This window comes from Antechinus flavipes, chromosome 4 (genome assembly GCF_016432865.1).
Source record: "Antechinus flavipes isolate AdamAnt ecotype Samford, QLD, Australia chromosome 4, AdamAnt_v2, whole genome shotgun sequence".
Classification (NCBI taxonomy): Eukaryota; Metazoa; Chordata; class Mammalia; order Dasyuromorphia; family Dasyuridae; genus Antechinus; species Antechinus flavipes.
The window spans coordinates 1,040,270-1,053,638 of NC_067401.1; the positions used below are offsets into that span (position 1 = coordinate 1,040,270).

General features: G+C 59.8%; 3 protein-coding genes across 3 annotated transcripts in view; 1 reads left to right on the plus strand and 2 right to left on the minus strand.

The window, feature by feature from the left end:
• The window catches only part of LOC127559310 (uncharacterized), a 1,517-nt gene extending 101 nt beyond the window's left edge, over positions 1 to 1,416 (minus strand). The window contains exons 1-3 of the mRNA XM_051993007.1: positions 780 to 1,416; positions 196 to 329; positions 1 to 151 (exon numbers count right to left, since the gene is read on the minus strand). The exon at positions 1 to 151 is cut by the window's left edge and continues 101 nt beyond it. Of these exons, the coding sequence (XP_051848967.1) occupies positions 1 to 151; positions 196 to 329; positions 780 to 1,416 (922 nt within the window). The remainder of the gene's footprint in view (positions 152 to 195; positions 330 to 779) is intronic.
• The window catches only part of ADARB1 (adenosine deaminase RNA specific B1), a 127,833-nt gene that overhangs the window by 56,513 nt on the left and 57,951 nt on the right, over positions 1 to 13,369 (plus strand). The window lies entirely within an intron of this gene.
• Positions 1,650 to 7,058, minus strand: LOC127559311 (basic salivary proline-rich protein 2-like). Its single transcript, XM_051993008.1, has 3 exons — positions 6,822 to 7,058; positions 2,556 to 2,687; positions 1,650 to 2,195 (listed from the first exon to the last, which is right to left on the minus strand). The coding sequence occupies exons 1-3, from the start codon at positions 7,056 to 7,058 to the stop codon at positions 1,650 to 1,652; spliced, it is 915 nt and encodes a 304-aa protein (XP_051848968.1).

Consider the following 13,369-nt stretch of genomic DNA (forward strand, 5'->3'; position numbering starts at 1 on the left):
GCTCTGCACTTACAGACTCTTCTCTCCTGCATCCTGGACTCGCGTCCAGCCCCTGCAGCGTGACCTTTCCCCCTTCTCCTGCTCTCCTCCATCCTTCCTCTCTGCTTTCCCATGTGGCTGTTGAGGTCTTGTCCACAAACATGTTCCAGGGCTGTAATGGAAGTGCGGGGCAGAGAGGGGCTCCCTGAGCCGCACCATGACACCTGCTGCCCGGGCCCCTTCCCGGCTGCCCGGGCGAGCAAACACGCCTCTGGGCACCTGCAGCAGGCGTGTGTCCTGGCCGTGGCCCCGACCCACGTCCCTGCTGTCAGCCTTCAGAGGGAGCTTCCCTGCTCAGTCCAGGGGACACTTAATGACCTGGGAGCAAAGAAAAGATCGGGGAGCAGCCCCTTCAAGCACCTGTGCTACCCAGGGGCAGCCCGGGAGGGAGGCTCAGAGGGGCCAGAGGGGGAGATGGGGGAGCTGAGGGGGCCGCAGGTGGCGGTGGGTTGGAAAGCGGGACACTCTGTACATCTGGAGTCTCTCCCCTCCCCCTGGCCGCCTCTGGGAACAGCCCAAGGGAAGGTGAGGCCAGGGAACTCCGGCCATGGAGGGCAGGGCCGCGGAGGGAAGGGCCCCGGAGGGAAGGGCGCGGAGGGCAGGGCCCCGGAGGGCAGGGCCGCGGAGGGCAGGGACCCTGAGGGAAGGGCCGCGGAGGGAAGGGCGCAGAGGGCAGGGCCCCGGAGGGCAGGGCCGCGGAGGGCAGGGACCCTGAGGGAAGGGCCGCGGAGGGCAGGGACCCTGAGGGAAGGGCGCGGAGGGCAGGGACCCTGAGGGAAGGGCCGCGGAGGGCAGGGCCCCGGAGGGCAGGGCCGCGGAGGGCAGGGACCCTGAGGGAAGGGCCCCGGAGGGCAGGGCCGCGGAGGGCAGGGCCGCGGAGGGCAGGGCCGCGGAGGGCAGGGCCGCGGAGGGAAGGGCCCCGGAGGGCAGGGCCGCGGAGGGCAGGGCCGCGGAGGGCAGGGCCGCGGAGGGCAGGGCCGCGGAGGGCAGGGCCGCGGAGGGAAGGGCGCGGAGGGAAGGGCGCGGAGGGCAGGGCCGCGGAGGGCAGGGCCCCGGAGGGCAGGGCCCCGGAGGGAAGGGTGCGGAGGGCAGGGCCGCGGAGGGCAGGGCCGCGGAGGGAAGGGCCGCGGAGGGCAGGGCCCCGGAGGGCAGGGCCGCGGAGGGAAGGGCCGCGGAGGGCAGGGCCCCGGAGGGCAGGGCCGCGGAGGGCAGGGCCGCGGAGGGCAGGGCCGCGGAGGGCGCCCCAGAGCCGACCTCCTCGCGGGCCCGGGGTCCCCGTGTGCATGTACTGCTGCCCCCCACGTGCTCCTCAGCAGGGCGGCTGCATATGCACACGCGCACTTGCACGTACTCCCCCCCATACTGCATGTGCTGCATTACCCAGGCACCCCCGCGAGGGCAGGGGACTCGGGGCAGCGCGTGTGAGGGCGCTGAGCCGGGCCCTCAGCCCCGCAGGCGGCGGCACACAGAGACCGGCCGACGCTCTCTATGCTCATCCGCACAAGGGCCAGGCTCTAGGTTTGCGGAGGGAGCCGTCGGGCCCCCCGCCCCGCCCGGGCTCCCCCTTCCTGCTCGCCGCCGCCTCCCCCGCGCTTGCCTCGGACTTTGTGTCAGAGAGCCAACCTCGGAGGCGGCTCGTGGCTGTGGGGAGCGCCCAGCAGATGGCGCTGTCGGACAGCGCTGGGGGAGCCCGAGGAGGTCCGGCCTCCGTGCGGGGAAACGCGGGGAGGCCCCTGTGGGGAGGCAGCCTCGGGCCCGCTTCTGGCCCAGCGCTGGGGGGGGGGGGGCTCTCCTGGGCGGGCAGCCGCGGAGCCGGGGGGGGGGGCCAAGGGGCAGCCCGCCATTGCTGTAATAGAGCGGAGTCCTTGGCAAAGGGCCCCTCTCTGCCTCGATGGCCCGCGGTCTGCTCTGGGGAGTCCGTTATTCCTCAGGCCGGCGTCCTGCGCGCTCCGGGGGCTCCTGGCGGCTGAGGGGCAGGAGCGGGCGGGGACCCCTCCAGGGAATCCCGGCGGGCGGCCCTCCGAGGCGGACTGCCTTCCCGGAGGACACAGGGCGCTTAGGGCCGGAGCCGGCGGGGCCGAGAGCCCTGCTGTGCCCCCCGGGGGGGGAGGGGCCCCGCCGCTGAGACGGGCCGGGTCAAAGCCCACTTCCACGTGCTTTTAGGTTGTGAAGGCCGCTCTTAGTTGGGGGGTCCCCCCAGCCGCAGCAGGGTTTAAGCCTCTGCCTTCAGCCGCTGACCCCGGGCTAGCCCGGAAACCCCAGCAGCCCCGCGGGGACAGAGGCCGCCAGGCTCCGGGCCTCCCGAGGAGCCTGGGCCGAACCATGACCCCCTGCCACAGGCTCCTACCCCCATTGTTGGGGAGGAGGCACAGAGTCAGGATCGGAAGCCCGACCCGAGCCCCCTAATGCTCAGTGTACGGGACCAGAGCTCGGTGGGGAGGGCGGAGAGCGGGCCTGGGTGGCAGCCCAGTGCTCCCTCTGGCTCCCCGGGACCTGCCGCCTGCCCCAAACTGGGCCTTCCCGGCTTCCCCACGGGACCAGAGAGGCTTCTGTTCCAGGACCGGGGCAGGCAAGGACTGGTGGCTCTGGCTCAGGCGTAGCTTGTGGGGGCCATGGACCTTGGTACCAGGAGGTTCAGTCCCCTCCCTCTGCCAAGGAAACAGCAGGGGGCCAGAGGAAGCAGGGGGGCCCAAGGGGGGGCAGGGGAGACCCAGGGGGGCAGGGGAGAGGGGGGGAGGGGAGACCGAGGGGGCAGGGGAGACCAAGGGGGCAGGGGAGACCCAGGGGGGCAGGGGAGACCCAGGGGGGCAGGGGAGACCCAGGGGGGCAGGGGAGACCTGAGGGGGCAGGCAGCCCACAAGGGTGTTTGCTCATATGGAGTCACAGGACTTTGCACAGCCTGGCACACAGTAGGTGCTTCATAAATGTCTGACTAGTGGTGAGGGTCACAGGGGCTCTTTCCCTCACCCTAAGTAGTCACCCAGATGGGATGGGCTCAGAGGTGAGGTCCTAAGTGTATCCTATGGGGGGAAGCGACTGTCCTGGACTTTGCGGAGGCTGTTGTGGGAGACCCTGGGTGGGGTGGGCAGCAAGAGTGGAGGCCAAGGGTGGGGGAGGACACTGTAATCGTGGAGAAGGTGGGGTCTCTCAGCCCAGTTTCTGGACAGCGGGCTTTCTGTTCTGAGGGCAAACCCCTTTAAAGCGCAGTTCTAGGTCACCTTGGGGACTCCTGGGAGCCCAGAGCTGCCCAGTTAATTTTGCTGTAAAGGACCCACGTTAAGAAGGCACAGACTCCAGAGGGAGAAGGCTCTCTCTCTCTCTCGGGGATGAAGGAATGCTTTTCTATGCTCCCTTCCCAAAAGACGATTCTAAGAAGCTTCTCATTAAAGACTGGCGACGTTAAGGGCAAAATCAAAGGAACCGAATACCAGGAGTTCGAGGCTGACTGACGGGTCATTATGACCTTCGCCAGAATCATACACTTATCATATACTTGCAGATAAAGGCCACTGGGGGTAGACGCCCCATGTACATAGTGGTCAGGTCAGAGCAGAGGGGCGGAGGATGGTTCTTCAGACTGTAGAGCCCCCGGTGCCAATTTGCTCTTTAGGGAAGCCCTTCGTCCCCCAGAGAGGGTCTTTCTGTTTGTGGCTCCCTGAGGGCTTCCTCTTCTTAGGACGGGGAGTGGGGCAGGCCAGGGGGCCCACGGATGTGGGCGAGGGAAACGATGCGCCCTGGCCGCCTTTGCTGGGATGGGACTCGAAAACATTAACATGCAGTGAAAAGAGCTGACGCCCCATTAGGTGTAATCTCTAGTTCACGGTGCACACATTTACCATAATTAGGGAGCGTTTGCCTTGTCATGCTGAAAGATTCTTAAATTACTCTGACTTTCAATAAAGGAAAAAATATGGCGTTTATTAGCAAGAGTTACTGGGCTTTAGATAGAATCATTTAAAGAGGAAAAATAACTTTTTTAGCTTGTGGCTTAAAGACCAGTGGTGGAATGACAAGTGGCATGTTTATATGATATTAGGTCCTGGGGCTGAGAGGTCTTCAGGTGGAGTCAGCCCGAGGAACTCCCCCGAGTCTTGCCTGGACCACTCACCTTTCTCTTGTCCTCTGAGGATTGGCTTTTTTGTCCCCTCCAAAAACATCTTTCAGCATGAAAGCAAAATTAAGTGTTATGCCCCGGGCTACTCCTTTGCCTTATTTCTGTCTCTTGTTTATTTTTAATATCTATTTTGGTTAAACATTTTATAATCGACCCAGCATCCTTAAATCACAGAAAAGCAGGGTGATTTAGATTTTGGTCAAGCAGATTCGATGGGGGTGAGGGAGAGTTGGAGCTTTATTTATGCTTGTTGATTGAGTAATAGAGATAATTTTGCCTCTTTTTGCTTATTGCCTTAATTTCCTTTTTATTGGTCCACCTAATATTTCTAATATATGTTAAATAATAATGCTCATAAGCATCCTTTGCTTCCATCCTGAACTTATTGAAGAAGTAATTAGAAAGATTGATATTGTATTTTTACCATTTACCATTTTATCATATTGAGGAAAGATCCTTTTTTTATGTGCTGTTAGTGTTTTAATGGAAAAGAATGCTTTGTTTTTATCATTTTATGTGTCTGTTGATACAATCACATTTTTACTTTTATTATAAATGTAACTTATTATGCCTATTGCATTCCTACCTTAAATCCAATGTGATCGTAATGAAAAATTTATGTTTATAAACAAATTACATTGCTGCAATGTTTGTCATTATTTTCCTTTGTATTTTATCATCAGTGGTCATGAAGAGTATTGATCTATAATTTTCTTTTTCTGCTCTATCCCTCTCTGATTTGAAAATCAGGACCATTTTTGTCTGAGAAAGAGTAGGTAGGTTGTCTTCCTTCTCTTTTCTTAGAAACAAGTTATGCAGTATAGAGATTTTTTGTTTTTCAATGTTTGATGGAAGTCATTTATACATTTTTCTGGATCTGGAGTTGGTTTTCATTCATGTTTCATTCATGACTTGCAGAGATTATCTAATTCCTGTTTTGTGGCTATTAGTGTTCCAAGTTATTGTTAGGTTATTTCCAATTCATGACCCCATTTGGGTTTTCTTGGCAAACATCCTGGAGGGGTTGGTCATTTCTTTCTCAGCTTGTTTTACAGATGAGAACACAGGGTGAAATGACTTGCCCAGGGTCAAAGTTCGGATTTGAACTCAGGCAGATAGTCTTCTCGATGCCAGCTGGGCACGATGGTGCCCTTAGCTGCCCCTTGGTATTCTCTCCATTGTAACTCTTCCCTATTGAGGATTTGGATTCCCTTTTGGTTTGGGGGTATAGTGCCATATAATGTTGAAGTTTCTCACAATTTCCTTCATTTCCTCCCCATTTGTTACCAATTCCCCTTACATTTTTGATTCTGCCAGTTTGCTTTTGTATTTGCCTCTACACCTAATTTCTATTATCAAATTATCTGTCAGTTTGGTTTGTCTTTGAATTGTCCCAATCGCTTTTTCTGTGTGTTTTGCCATTATTGATATGTTGATATTCCAAGTGTTCTTGGCAAAGTATTAGACAAGGAAGTGACAGGTGGTGCAGTCAGCTTGGAGGGGAGCACTTGGAATAAATGCAGTGGAAAATAAGGCAGGAAAAGGCTTCCCTTGCAGTGGTGAGACAAGTGAGAGGAGAGGAACTCGGAGGCATTATGAGCCTCCTCCCATGACTGGGGAGGGGAAGAGAAATTAGCTGATGGAGGTCATCCAGGGTTTGGATGGGGTGAGAGGGGCAAGGCGAAGGACCAGGGGCAGAGGATCGCCTTCCTAGTTGGCCCGGCTGTTGCTAAGGCTAAGACTGTGAGGGAATAAAGTGGGTCTGGGACACAGGTTCTGATGTGGGACCCTGAGGAGGTGGTGGATCTGGAGCTCGTGGTGAGGAGCAAGACCTTCCTGGCCATTCTCCCCTCCTTTCTTGCTTCACACACTTTGGGATTGATCAATGCTTTGGATCCTGCCAGTGATCTCTGGCCCAGGGCAGAGGCTTCTTGGGAGAACATTCCGCTCCAGAAAAATCAGAACTTTATTAAGCAAAGAGGTGGCCCAACCATCAGTGTGGTAGAGAACAAGAGTGTGCCAGGGAACATTGTCAGAGGGTGTAACCATCAGGCCGGCCTTGTGTCCTTGAAGAGAGAGACCGAATAGGGTGCGGAAAGGAAGGTCTGGGTTAATGGGCCAAAAGTTGGAAGGCGCTGCTCTGGGACAATAGCACCCACACACTCCTTTCCGCTGCCACCTTGGAGACCCAGAGGAATGTCGCGTCTGCGCGGATGGACCTGTTGCCTCAAGACCCAGGAGGTTTAGTTCGTGGGCAAGGGGCCGCTCCTGCACCTGGTGGAGGGTTGGCAACTCTCCGACTGAAACCGAGGCCGCCGCTGGGTCAGGACGGCACGTGCTGGTCCAGGGCAGTGGACTGCGCAGGAGGGACTGGATTAGCCCCTCCTTGGACTCTGTTGCCTTCTGAGTTGTGTTGACATCATTCCGCGGCCCACCCAAGCAGTCTCGTTACCCCAGATGGAAAAGGAATGATGTCCTGGAAGAGGAGATCGTGGTCTCTCTCTGGCTGGGTCTCTACTGAAACCCCCGCTCTTTTTAGAAGATAGCGGTGTGGTGTGGGTTAAAATTGGGGAGGGGAGGGGCTGAAGGGGGAGCTCTGCCCTCCCGGGTGCAGTGATGAGAGGCAGGGGGTGGGGGGCAGTTGGCTGAGGGCTAGAACTCCCTTCACTTCCAGGAGACTCCCACAGGTAGTCAGGGGCCTCTCGGCCCAAGCCGATTCCCTTCCTGCTGAAGTCTGGACTTGCTCTGGGAGGCGGTAGGAGCTGAGTGAGGGGCTGCGCGAGCCAGCTGGCAGGAGGCAGGGCCCCACGTGGGCAAGGACCTTGCCGGTGTCGTGGCCAGGAGGGGAGGGGGTGCGCCCCGTCGGAGGAGGCGGGCATCTCCCGTCAGACCCGTGAGCAGCCATGGGAGGAGGAAGGGCAGCGCAGGGCGAGGCGGACGCCGACCTAGAGGCTGGCACCGGCTGAGCCCTTTCTCAGGCTCCCGAGCCGATGACCTTTGCATTGACTCCGCCCAGAGCCCCGCCCACGGGCACGCCCCTCCCACCTGGGCGTGAGTATTTTAACGGACCCACGCTCCCAGGAGCCGAAAAGTAGCATCCCTTGTGGGAAGCGCGTGCGCCCCGCATCGCCGGCCCTCGCCCGGCACTTGTAAGCCCCACCGTGGGCGGGAGCTATGGGGGGCGCAGGCGGGGGCAGGCGCAAGAGCCCGCCCGGGGCCCGGGGGGCCCGGGGCCCGCCCTGCCTGCCCCCGACGGAGGCGAGAGCCGGCGCTCTCCTGAAGCCCTCCGGGGCCCTCCCTTCCTAGGGCAGAGGCAGGCGCCCTCGCCCCGGCAGGGGCGCTCCGCCGGCCTCACTCTCCCTGCCCGGTCCGGAGCCGTTCCGGGGCTCGGCCCGAGAGCGCGCTGAGCTGGCGCCCCGGCAGCGGTGTGGGGAAGGGTTAACGATCACATGCGCCCGCCCGCTCTGGGGCCGGGCCGGGGCCGCCTCGCTGGCTGGGCGGCTCTGCGGAGCCCGCCGCTCCTGCAGATTGATGAATGAAGCCTGAGCGCGGCGGAGCCGCCGCAGCCGCTGTGGGGAGCCCGGAGGCCCGGCGCTCGCAGCCGCTCCCGGCAGCCTCTCGGGGCCATGGCCTCCCTGCTCTCGGGGACCGCGACCATGGGGACCTCGTCCGGCATCGCGAAGCGGCGCTGTAAGCGGAGGCGCAGGAAACGTTCGGAAAGGAGAGGTAGTGAGGGGGCCGCGGGGTCCTGCGGGAGCGGGGTGCAGGCGTGCCTGTCCGGAGTGGGGGGGTCCCCCCAGCCTAGCAGCGGAGCCCCAAGCTCGAGGTCCGGCGGCCGCGGCTCGCTTTTTGCCGAGCCCTACTTTCCCATTAGCGCCTCGGAAAAGGGGCCACACAGCCTCTGGGGGCCACCAGGACCGTCTGGCTCTCTGCCCCCCCAAAAGCTTCAGCATTTGTGTCTAAAACATCCTTTGCCCAAGTCTAGAAGTTAGTAGCTTTGTAAGTGTTTAGGTGAATGTGTGTGTGTATAAGTGTGAGTGTGCGGGTGAGTCTGTGTGTGGGGGGGAGGGCTGTCTCATCTCCCCCAAACTGACGGGGAATGGCTGGCTCTGCAGCCACTCTTTTATGCTCACTGGGGGGTCTGGGTTGCCGAGTGTTTTCTGGGTGGCCGGGGCAGGAGCAGTGGCCACAGGAGAGCTCTCCCCTCCCTTCCTGCAGAGCTGGGAGCCCCCCCCCCCACCCCAGCTTATCTGGCCCAGCTGGCCATCGGTGGCTTGGCTCCTAAAGCCACTCAGCGTTGGGGGGGGCGGATCCAGGTTTGTCTCCAGAAATGGCCGGGAGTGACCGGTTCCGGCCCAAAGGCTAATTGTTCTGGCTCCCAGTGGTGCTGACTGCCGGCTGTCTCCTTGCAAGGGGGCTCATTTCCGGAGATGCCCATGGGCCGGTTCTGCTGGGGAACCCGCAGCCCTTCACAAAGACTTGGGGCAGATCTTGAGGTGTCCCCGAGTTCTCCCGCTGCAGGCCGGCACCCCCCCCTCCCTTTTTTCCTCCAGCTTGGCTGTGCTGGGGGCTGCAGGGACAGTCCCAGAGAATTCAGGCCTAAGAGAGCAGTCTGTGCTGGGGGGGGGGAAGGGGGCTTCTGTGGACAAAGGGAACGAGCCACGTCCCTCCAGGAGTTTCTCAGCTGACGGTCCTCCTGCCCTCCCTTTCCTAGGGGTCATACAGCAAAGGTCGGGGAGAAGCGGCTCCTTGAAGCCCCGAGGTCCCAAACCCGGGGGTTTCTGGATCCTGAATCTCCCGGGCTTTGGGCTAGAGGGGGCTTATGGGGTGGGAGCTGCTGCCCCAAAGCCTTTCCCCAGAGAGAAGCAGCCAGCCTCCGGCTGTGGGAGGGCGAGCCGGGAACCTCAGCACATCTCCTCCGTCTCTTGGCCATATACTGGAAAATCAGAATGTTTACAGGTCTCTCATCCGGCAGCTAATGTGTTAATATTTTTAGGTCAAACGGGGGAAGGGAGGATGCAAAGCCTGAAGCAGAATTCCCAAAGGATAACCGGATGGCCGAGGCCGTTTTCAGGGGGCTTTTCTACAATAAAACGGCCTCGGGGATACGGCCCGAATGGGACCTTAGGCGGGGCGGGATCCGGAGGCTGCTCCCGGGTGGGGAGCGTGGGGACCGCTGGGCCGCTTTCATTCGGGTCCGCTGATGTTAGCGTTAGATCCCATTTGAAAAAGTCCTCCGGGAGGCGCCTCTCGCTTTCCCGTCACCGTCTGCTGGGGACCAGAAGAGCAGCGGGTTTCTTTCTGAAGAGCTGGAGAAAGGCTGCTTTATCCCAGCTACACTGAAGCCGTCGCTCAGCGCCTGGCAAGCTATTGAGAAGTTTGGTTCTAATTAGGAGCCAGTTAAAAGAGACCCTCAGACCTGCCGCCCCCTCCCTCCCCCACCCGTGTGAGCCGGTGTATCAGAAGCGGCTTCGGGCTTCCTGGATCCTGAGAGCTCGGAGCCTCACGCAGTGCAGAGGGGAGCTGGCTCAGACTGCAGGTCGTCCTGCAGGACTGGAGGCCCGGCCCTCCGCATCCTCGCACTCAAAGCTCCAGAAAAGGAGCCTGGCCCTCATTTTGAGATCCTCCACCTGCCGCTCCCTGATTTCTTTATGCAAAGGGTCTCGGCCCTTCTGGGCCAGGTTCTCTCTGGGCAGGAGCAGCTTGCCTCAGTTTACCCATTGGTGAAAGGAGGGTCTGGGTGGGCTGGCTCCTAATATCAGTTGCATTGGAAACGAGCACAGTTCCATTTCTTTCATGCCCAATTCTGTAAATACCGTTAAATAAAACCGGCTTTCTTGCCGCTATTTCAGCTTGGGGGGTTAGCTCTAGAGGCTTTTAACCCTGCGCATGACTAGGCCTTACACCACCGCTACTTCTTGTATTTGCCCCTCTGGACTTTTCTTTCTGTCTGCGACATGAATCCCAGCCTGTGGGAGACAGCCACATGGGGAGGCTTTTTAAGGGGGGGCCACCCCTGGTCCCGAGCCCGATAGGACGGGGGCTGCCTCCTGGGCCTTCCGAGGCAGGCGAGGGGCCCGACTCTGCTAAAGCCTCCCCCGGCCCCTCTCGGGTTCCTGGAAGGGGCTCCTCAGCCAGGAGGGGAACTCGCCGTGTTTCTGCTGGCACATCCCTTGAACTGTAGGGAGGTTGAGGGGATTCCCCATGGGTGGGGAAGGGAGCAAGACCTCTGGGATCATTCCCACAGGACCAGGGGCAGGAAGGAGCGGGGAGGGGAGGCCTTCTTTCACTCTCCCTGTTAAATAAACAGGCATTCCCAGGGTGCCGAGCTCCCAGTGCCGATGGGACTGCCCTGCCCTGCCTGCCCACCCATTACTCTGGAGGAGCCTTGCTCAGGCTCAGAAGCCCTTTGGGATTGGACTGGGGCAGGTGGGAATAGGGAGCCCGGTCCCCTCATTTCTGGGCATCTAGAGCAGACTGGCTGCTTTGAGGGTCCGGAAAGATGTGTCTGGAATAGCACAGGAGGACCCCGGGGGGAGGTGATTGTGTCAGCCAGCATTCCCTGCCAACCTGTCTGAGGCGGCTTCCCATGTGTGCACGTGTATCTGTGTGTGCACGTGTGTCTGTGTGTGCACGTGTGTGTGCTGCTTGTTGGAGCCCCCAAATGGCCCTGGGAAAATAACCTGCAGTGCTCCCCGGCTCAGGTCCCCATCCTACAGTGCTCCCCGGCTCAGGTCCACAGGCCTGTAAAGTGGGCCTGGGAGCGTGGCTCCAGACCCTGGGCTGGGAGAGCACCTTGTCCCTGGGGCAAGCTCTTCTGGGGCTCAGGAAGCTGCCAAGGGGCAGCCTCGTGGGGGCCAGGGATCAGAGGGAGAGACCCCGGGGGCTGGCAAGGCAAGAGGAAGGCTAGGGGATCTGCTCAGCTGCGGCTGGGGTCCTTCTTTGATTTAAATGGTGGTTTTTATGAGCAGGCCATGATTTTCTCTTCCTCCTCTCCCCTCCACCTTAAAGTAAGAAAGAAAAAGAAAGCCTTTGTCACTGATAACGCTAGTCCAGCAAAAGAACTCGTACTTTCCTCAGAAAATGCCCAGTGTTCTGGCCCCTGAGTCACTCCCCTCTCCTCTCTCTCAGGGAGGTGGGGAGCTGGTCCCCTCAGACCCTCTAGAACCTGAGAGCTCTGGAACTGGGGGGTTTTCTAGAATCATGGTGGGGCTCTGGAATCAGGAGCCTCTGGAATCGGGGAACTTTGGAATCAGGGGACTCTGAAATTGTGAAGACTGGAATGGGGGACTTTTGGAGTCCCCTCTCAGGTCACGGGGGACTTGGTGCCTCAGTGTCCCTTCTGACTCTGAGGGCCTGTGGTTCTGTGAGTGCCCGGAAGATAAGCAGGGCGTTGTGTACTTCAAATAACCCCATTAGTTCAGGGGAACGGAGACCACTTGTAAGTGGTCATTAGCACGTTTACACAGCGGGTCCCTCAAGGTGACCATTTCCCATGGTTCGGGACTTTGCACCTTCCTGAGGCAGGTTCCCTGATGGAAACGTCCCTTCTCTGAAGAAGGAGCCCGTGGCCATCCGGCCTCCGCTCCCCATTGGCCAGGCGCTGCCGGAGTGGGGGACGGCCCCTTGTGGGCTGGTGTAGACCACCGGCACTCGCTGTCACGGTGACTCCCCCAGCGCCTCCGCCGGGGGACAGGAGCTGGCCCTCTCTCCACTGAGCCGCACTCCCCGCCGTGTTTGCCTCCAGCCAGGCTGCATTAGGTGTGGACGCCCACTGGCGGGTGAATTTACGGGCTAAGCAAAGGAGGGAGGCGGGCGGGACGCCGGAGGCCGGCAGGATGCCCAGGCTCCCGGTCAGGCCCTTTTTCCAGACCAGTCCTGCCCCGGCAGGCCCGGGCCTCCGTGGACCTGCAGGATCGCAGCCCTTCTCTGCCCAAGGTCCTCACCTCTAGCATTCTGGGATTGCGCCCCAGGATTTCTCTTGTCCGCTCGGGGCCGGGCCGGCTCTGACGGGGGAAGCGTCCCAGAACCACTGGCCACGCTGCCAGTAAACGGAACAAGAAGCTGAAGCCGCGGCAGCTTCTCCTTTAGGACCTGGCTTTCGCCCCCGTCGTTACCCGCGTGTCCCTCGGCGACTCATCAATCTGCACTAATTAGCTCCGTTTGCATTGCCCAAGACAGCTGACCTTAGGTGGAGAGATGGCAGGAGCTTCATGGGGCCACGGAGCGCCGGCCTCAGAGGTGGAGAGACACGGCCCAGACCCCGGCGCGAAAGTTGGCCGGCCCAGAGAACGGCCGCCCCGGGCCCTGACCTCTCGGTGAGGGCCGCGGGGAGTTCCCATCCACATGGAACCTGGCTGGCTGGGACCGCAAAGGGAGGATCAGCAGTTAGCCCGTGTAGACCAGCATTTAGCCCTGTGTAGACCAGCATTTAGCCCTGTGTAGACCAGCAGTTAGCCCGTGTAGACCAGCAGTTAGCCTGTGTAGATCAGCAGTTAGCTCGTGTAGACCAGCAGTTAGCCCGTGTAGACCAGCAGTTAGCCCTGTAGACCAGCATTTAGCCCGTATAGACCAGCATTTAGCCCGTGTAGCAGCAGTTAGCCCGTGTAGACCAGCAGTTAGCCCTGTAGACCAGCATTTAGCCCTGTGTAGACCAGTAGTTAGCCCGTGTAGACCAGCAGTTAGCCCTGTAGACCAGCATTTAGCCCGTGTAGACCAGCATTTAGCCCGTGTAGACCAGCAGTTAGCCCGTGTAGACCAGCATTTAGCCCGTGTAGACCAGCAGTTAGCCCGTGTAGACCAGCATTTTGCCCGTGTAGACCAGCATTTAGCCTGTGTAGACCAGCAGTTAGCCCGTGTAGACCAGCAGTTAGCCCTGTAGACCAGCAGTTAGCCCGTGTAGACCAGCAGTTAGCCCGTGTAGACCAGCATTTAGCCCGTGTAGACCAGCAGTTAGCCCATGTAGACCAGCATTTAGCCCGTGTAGACCAGCAGTTAGCTCGTGTAGACCAGCAGTTAGCCCTGTAGACCAGCAGTTAGCCCGTGTAGACCAGCAGTTAGCCCTGTAGACCAGCATTTAGCCCGTATAGACCAGCAGTTAGCCCGTGTAGACCAGCAGTTAGCCCGTGTAGACCAGCATTTAACCCGTGTAGACCAGCATTTAGCCCGTGTAGACCAGCAGTTAGCCCATGTAGACCAGCATTTAACCCGTGTAGA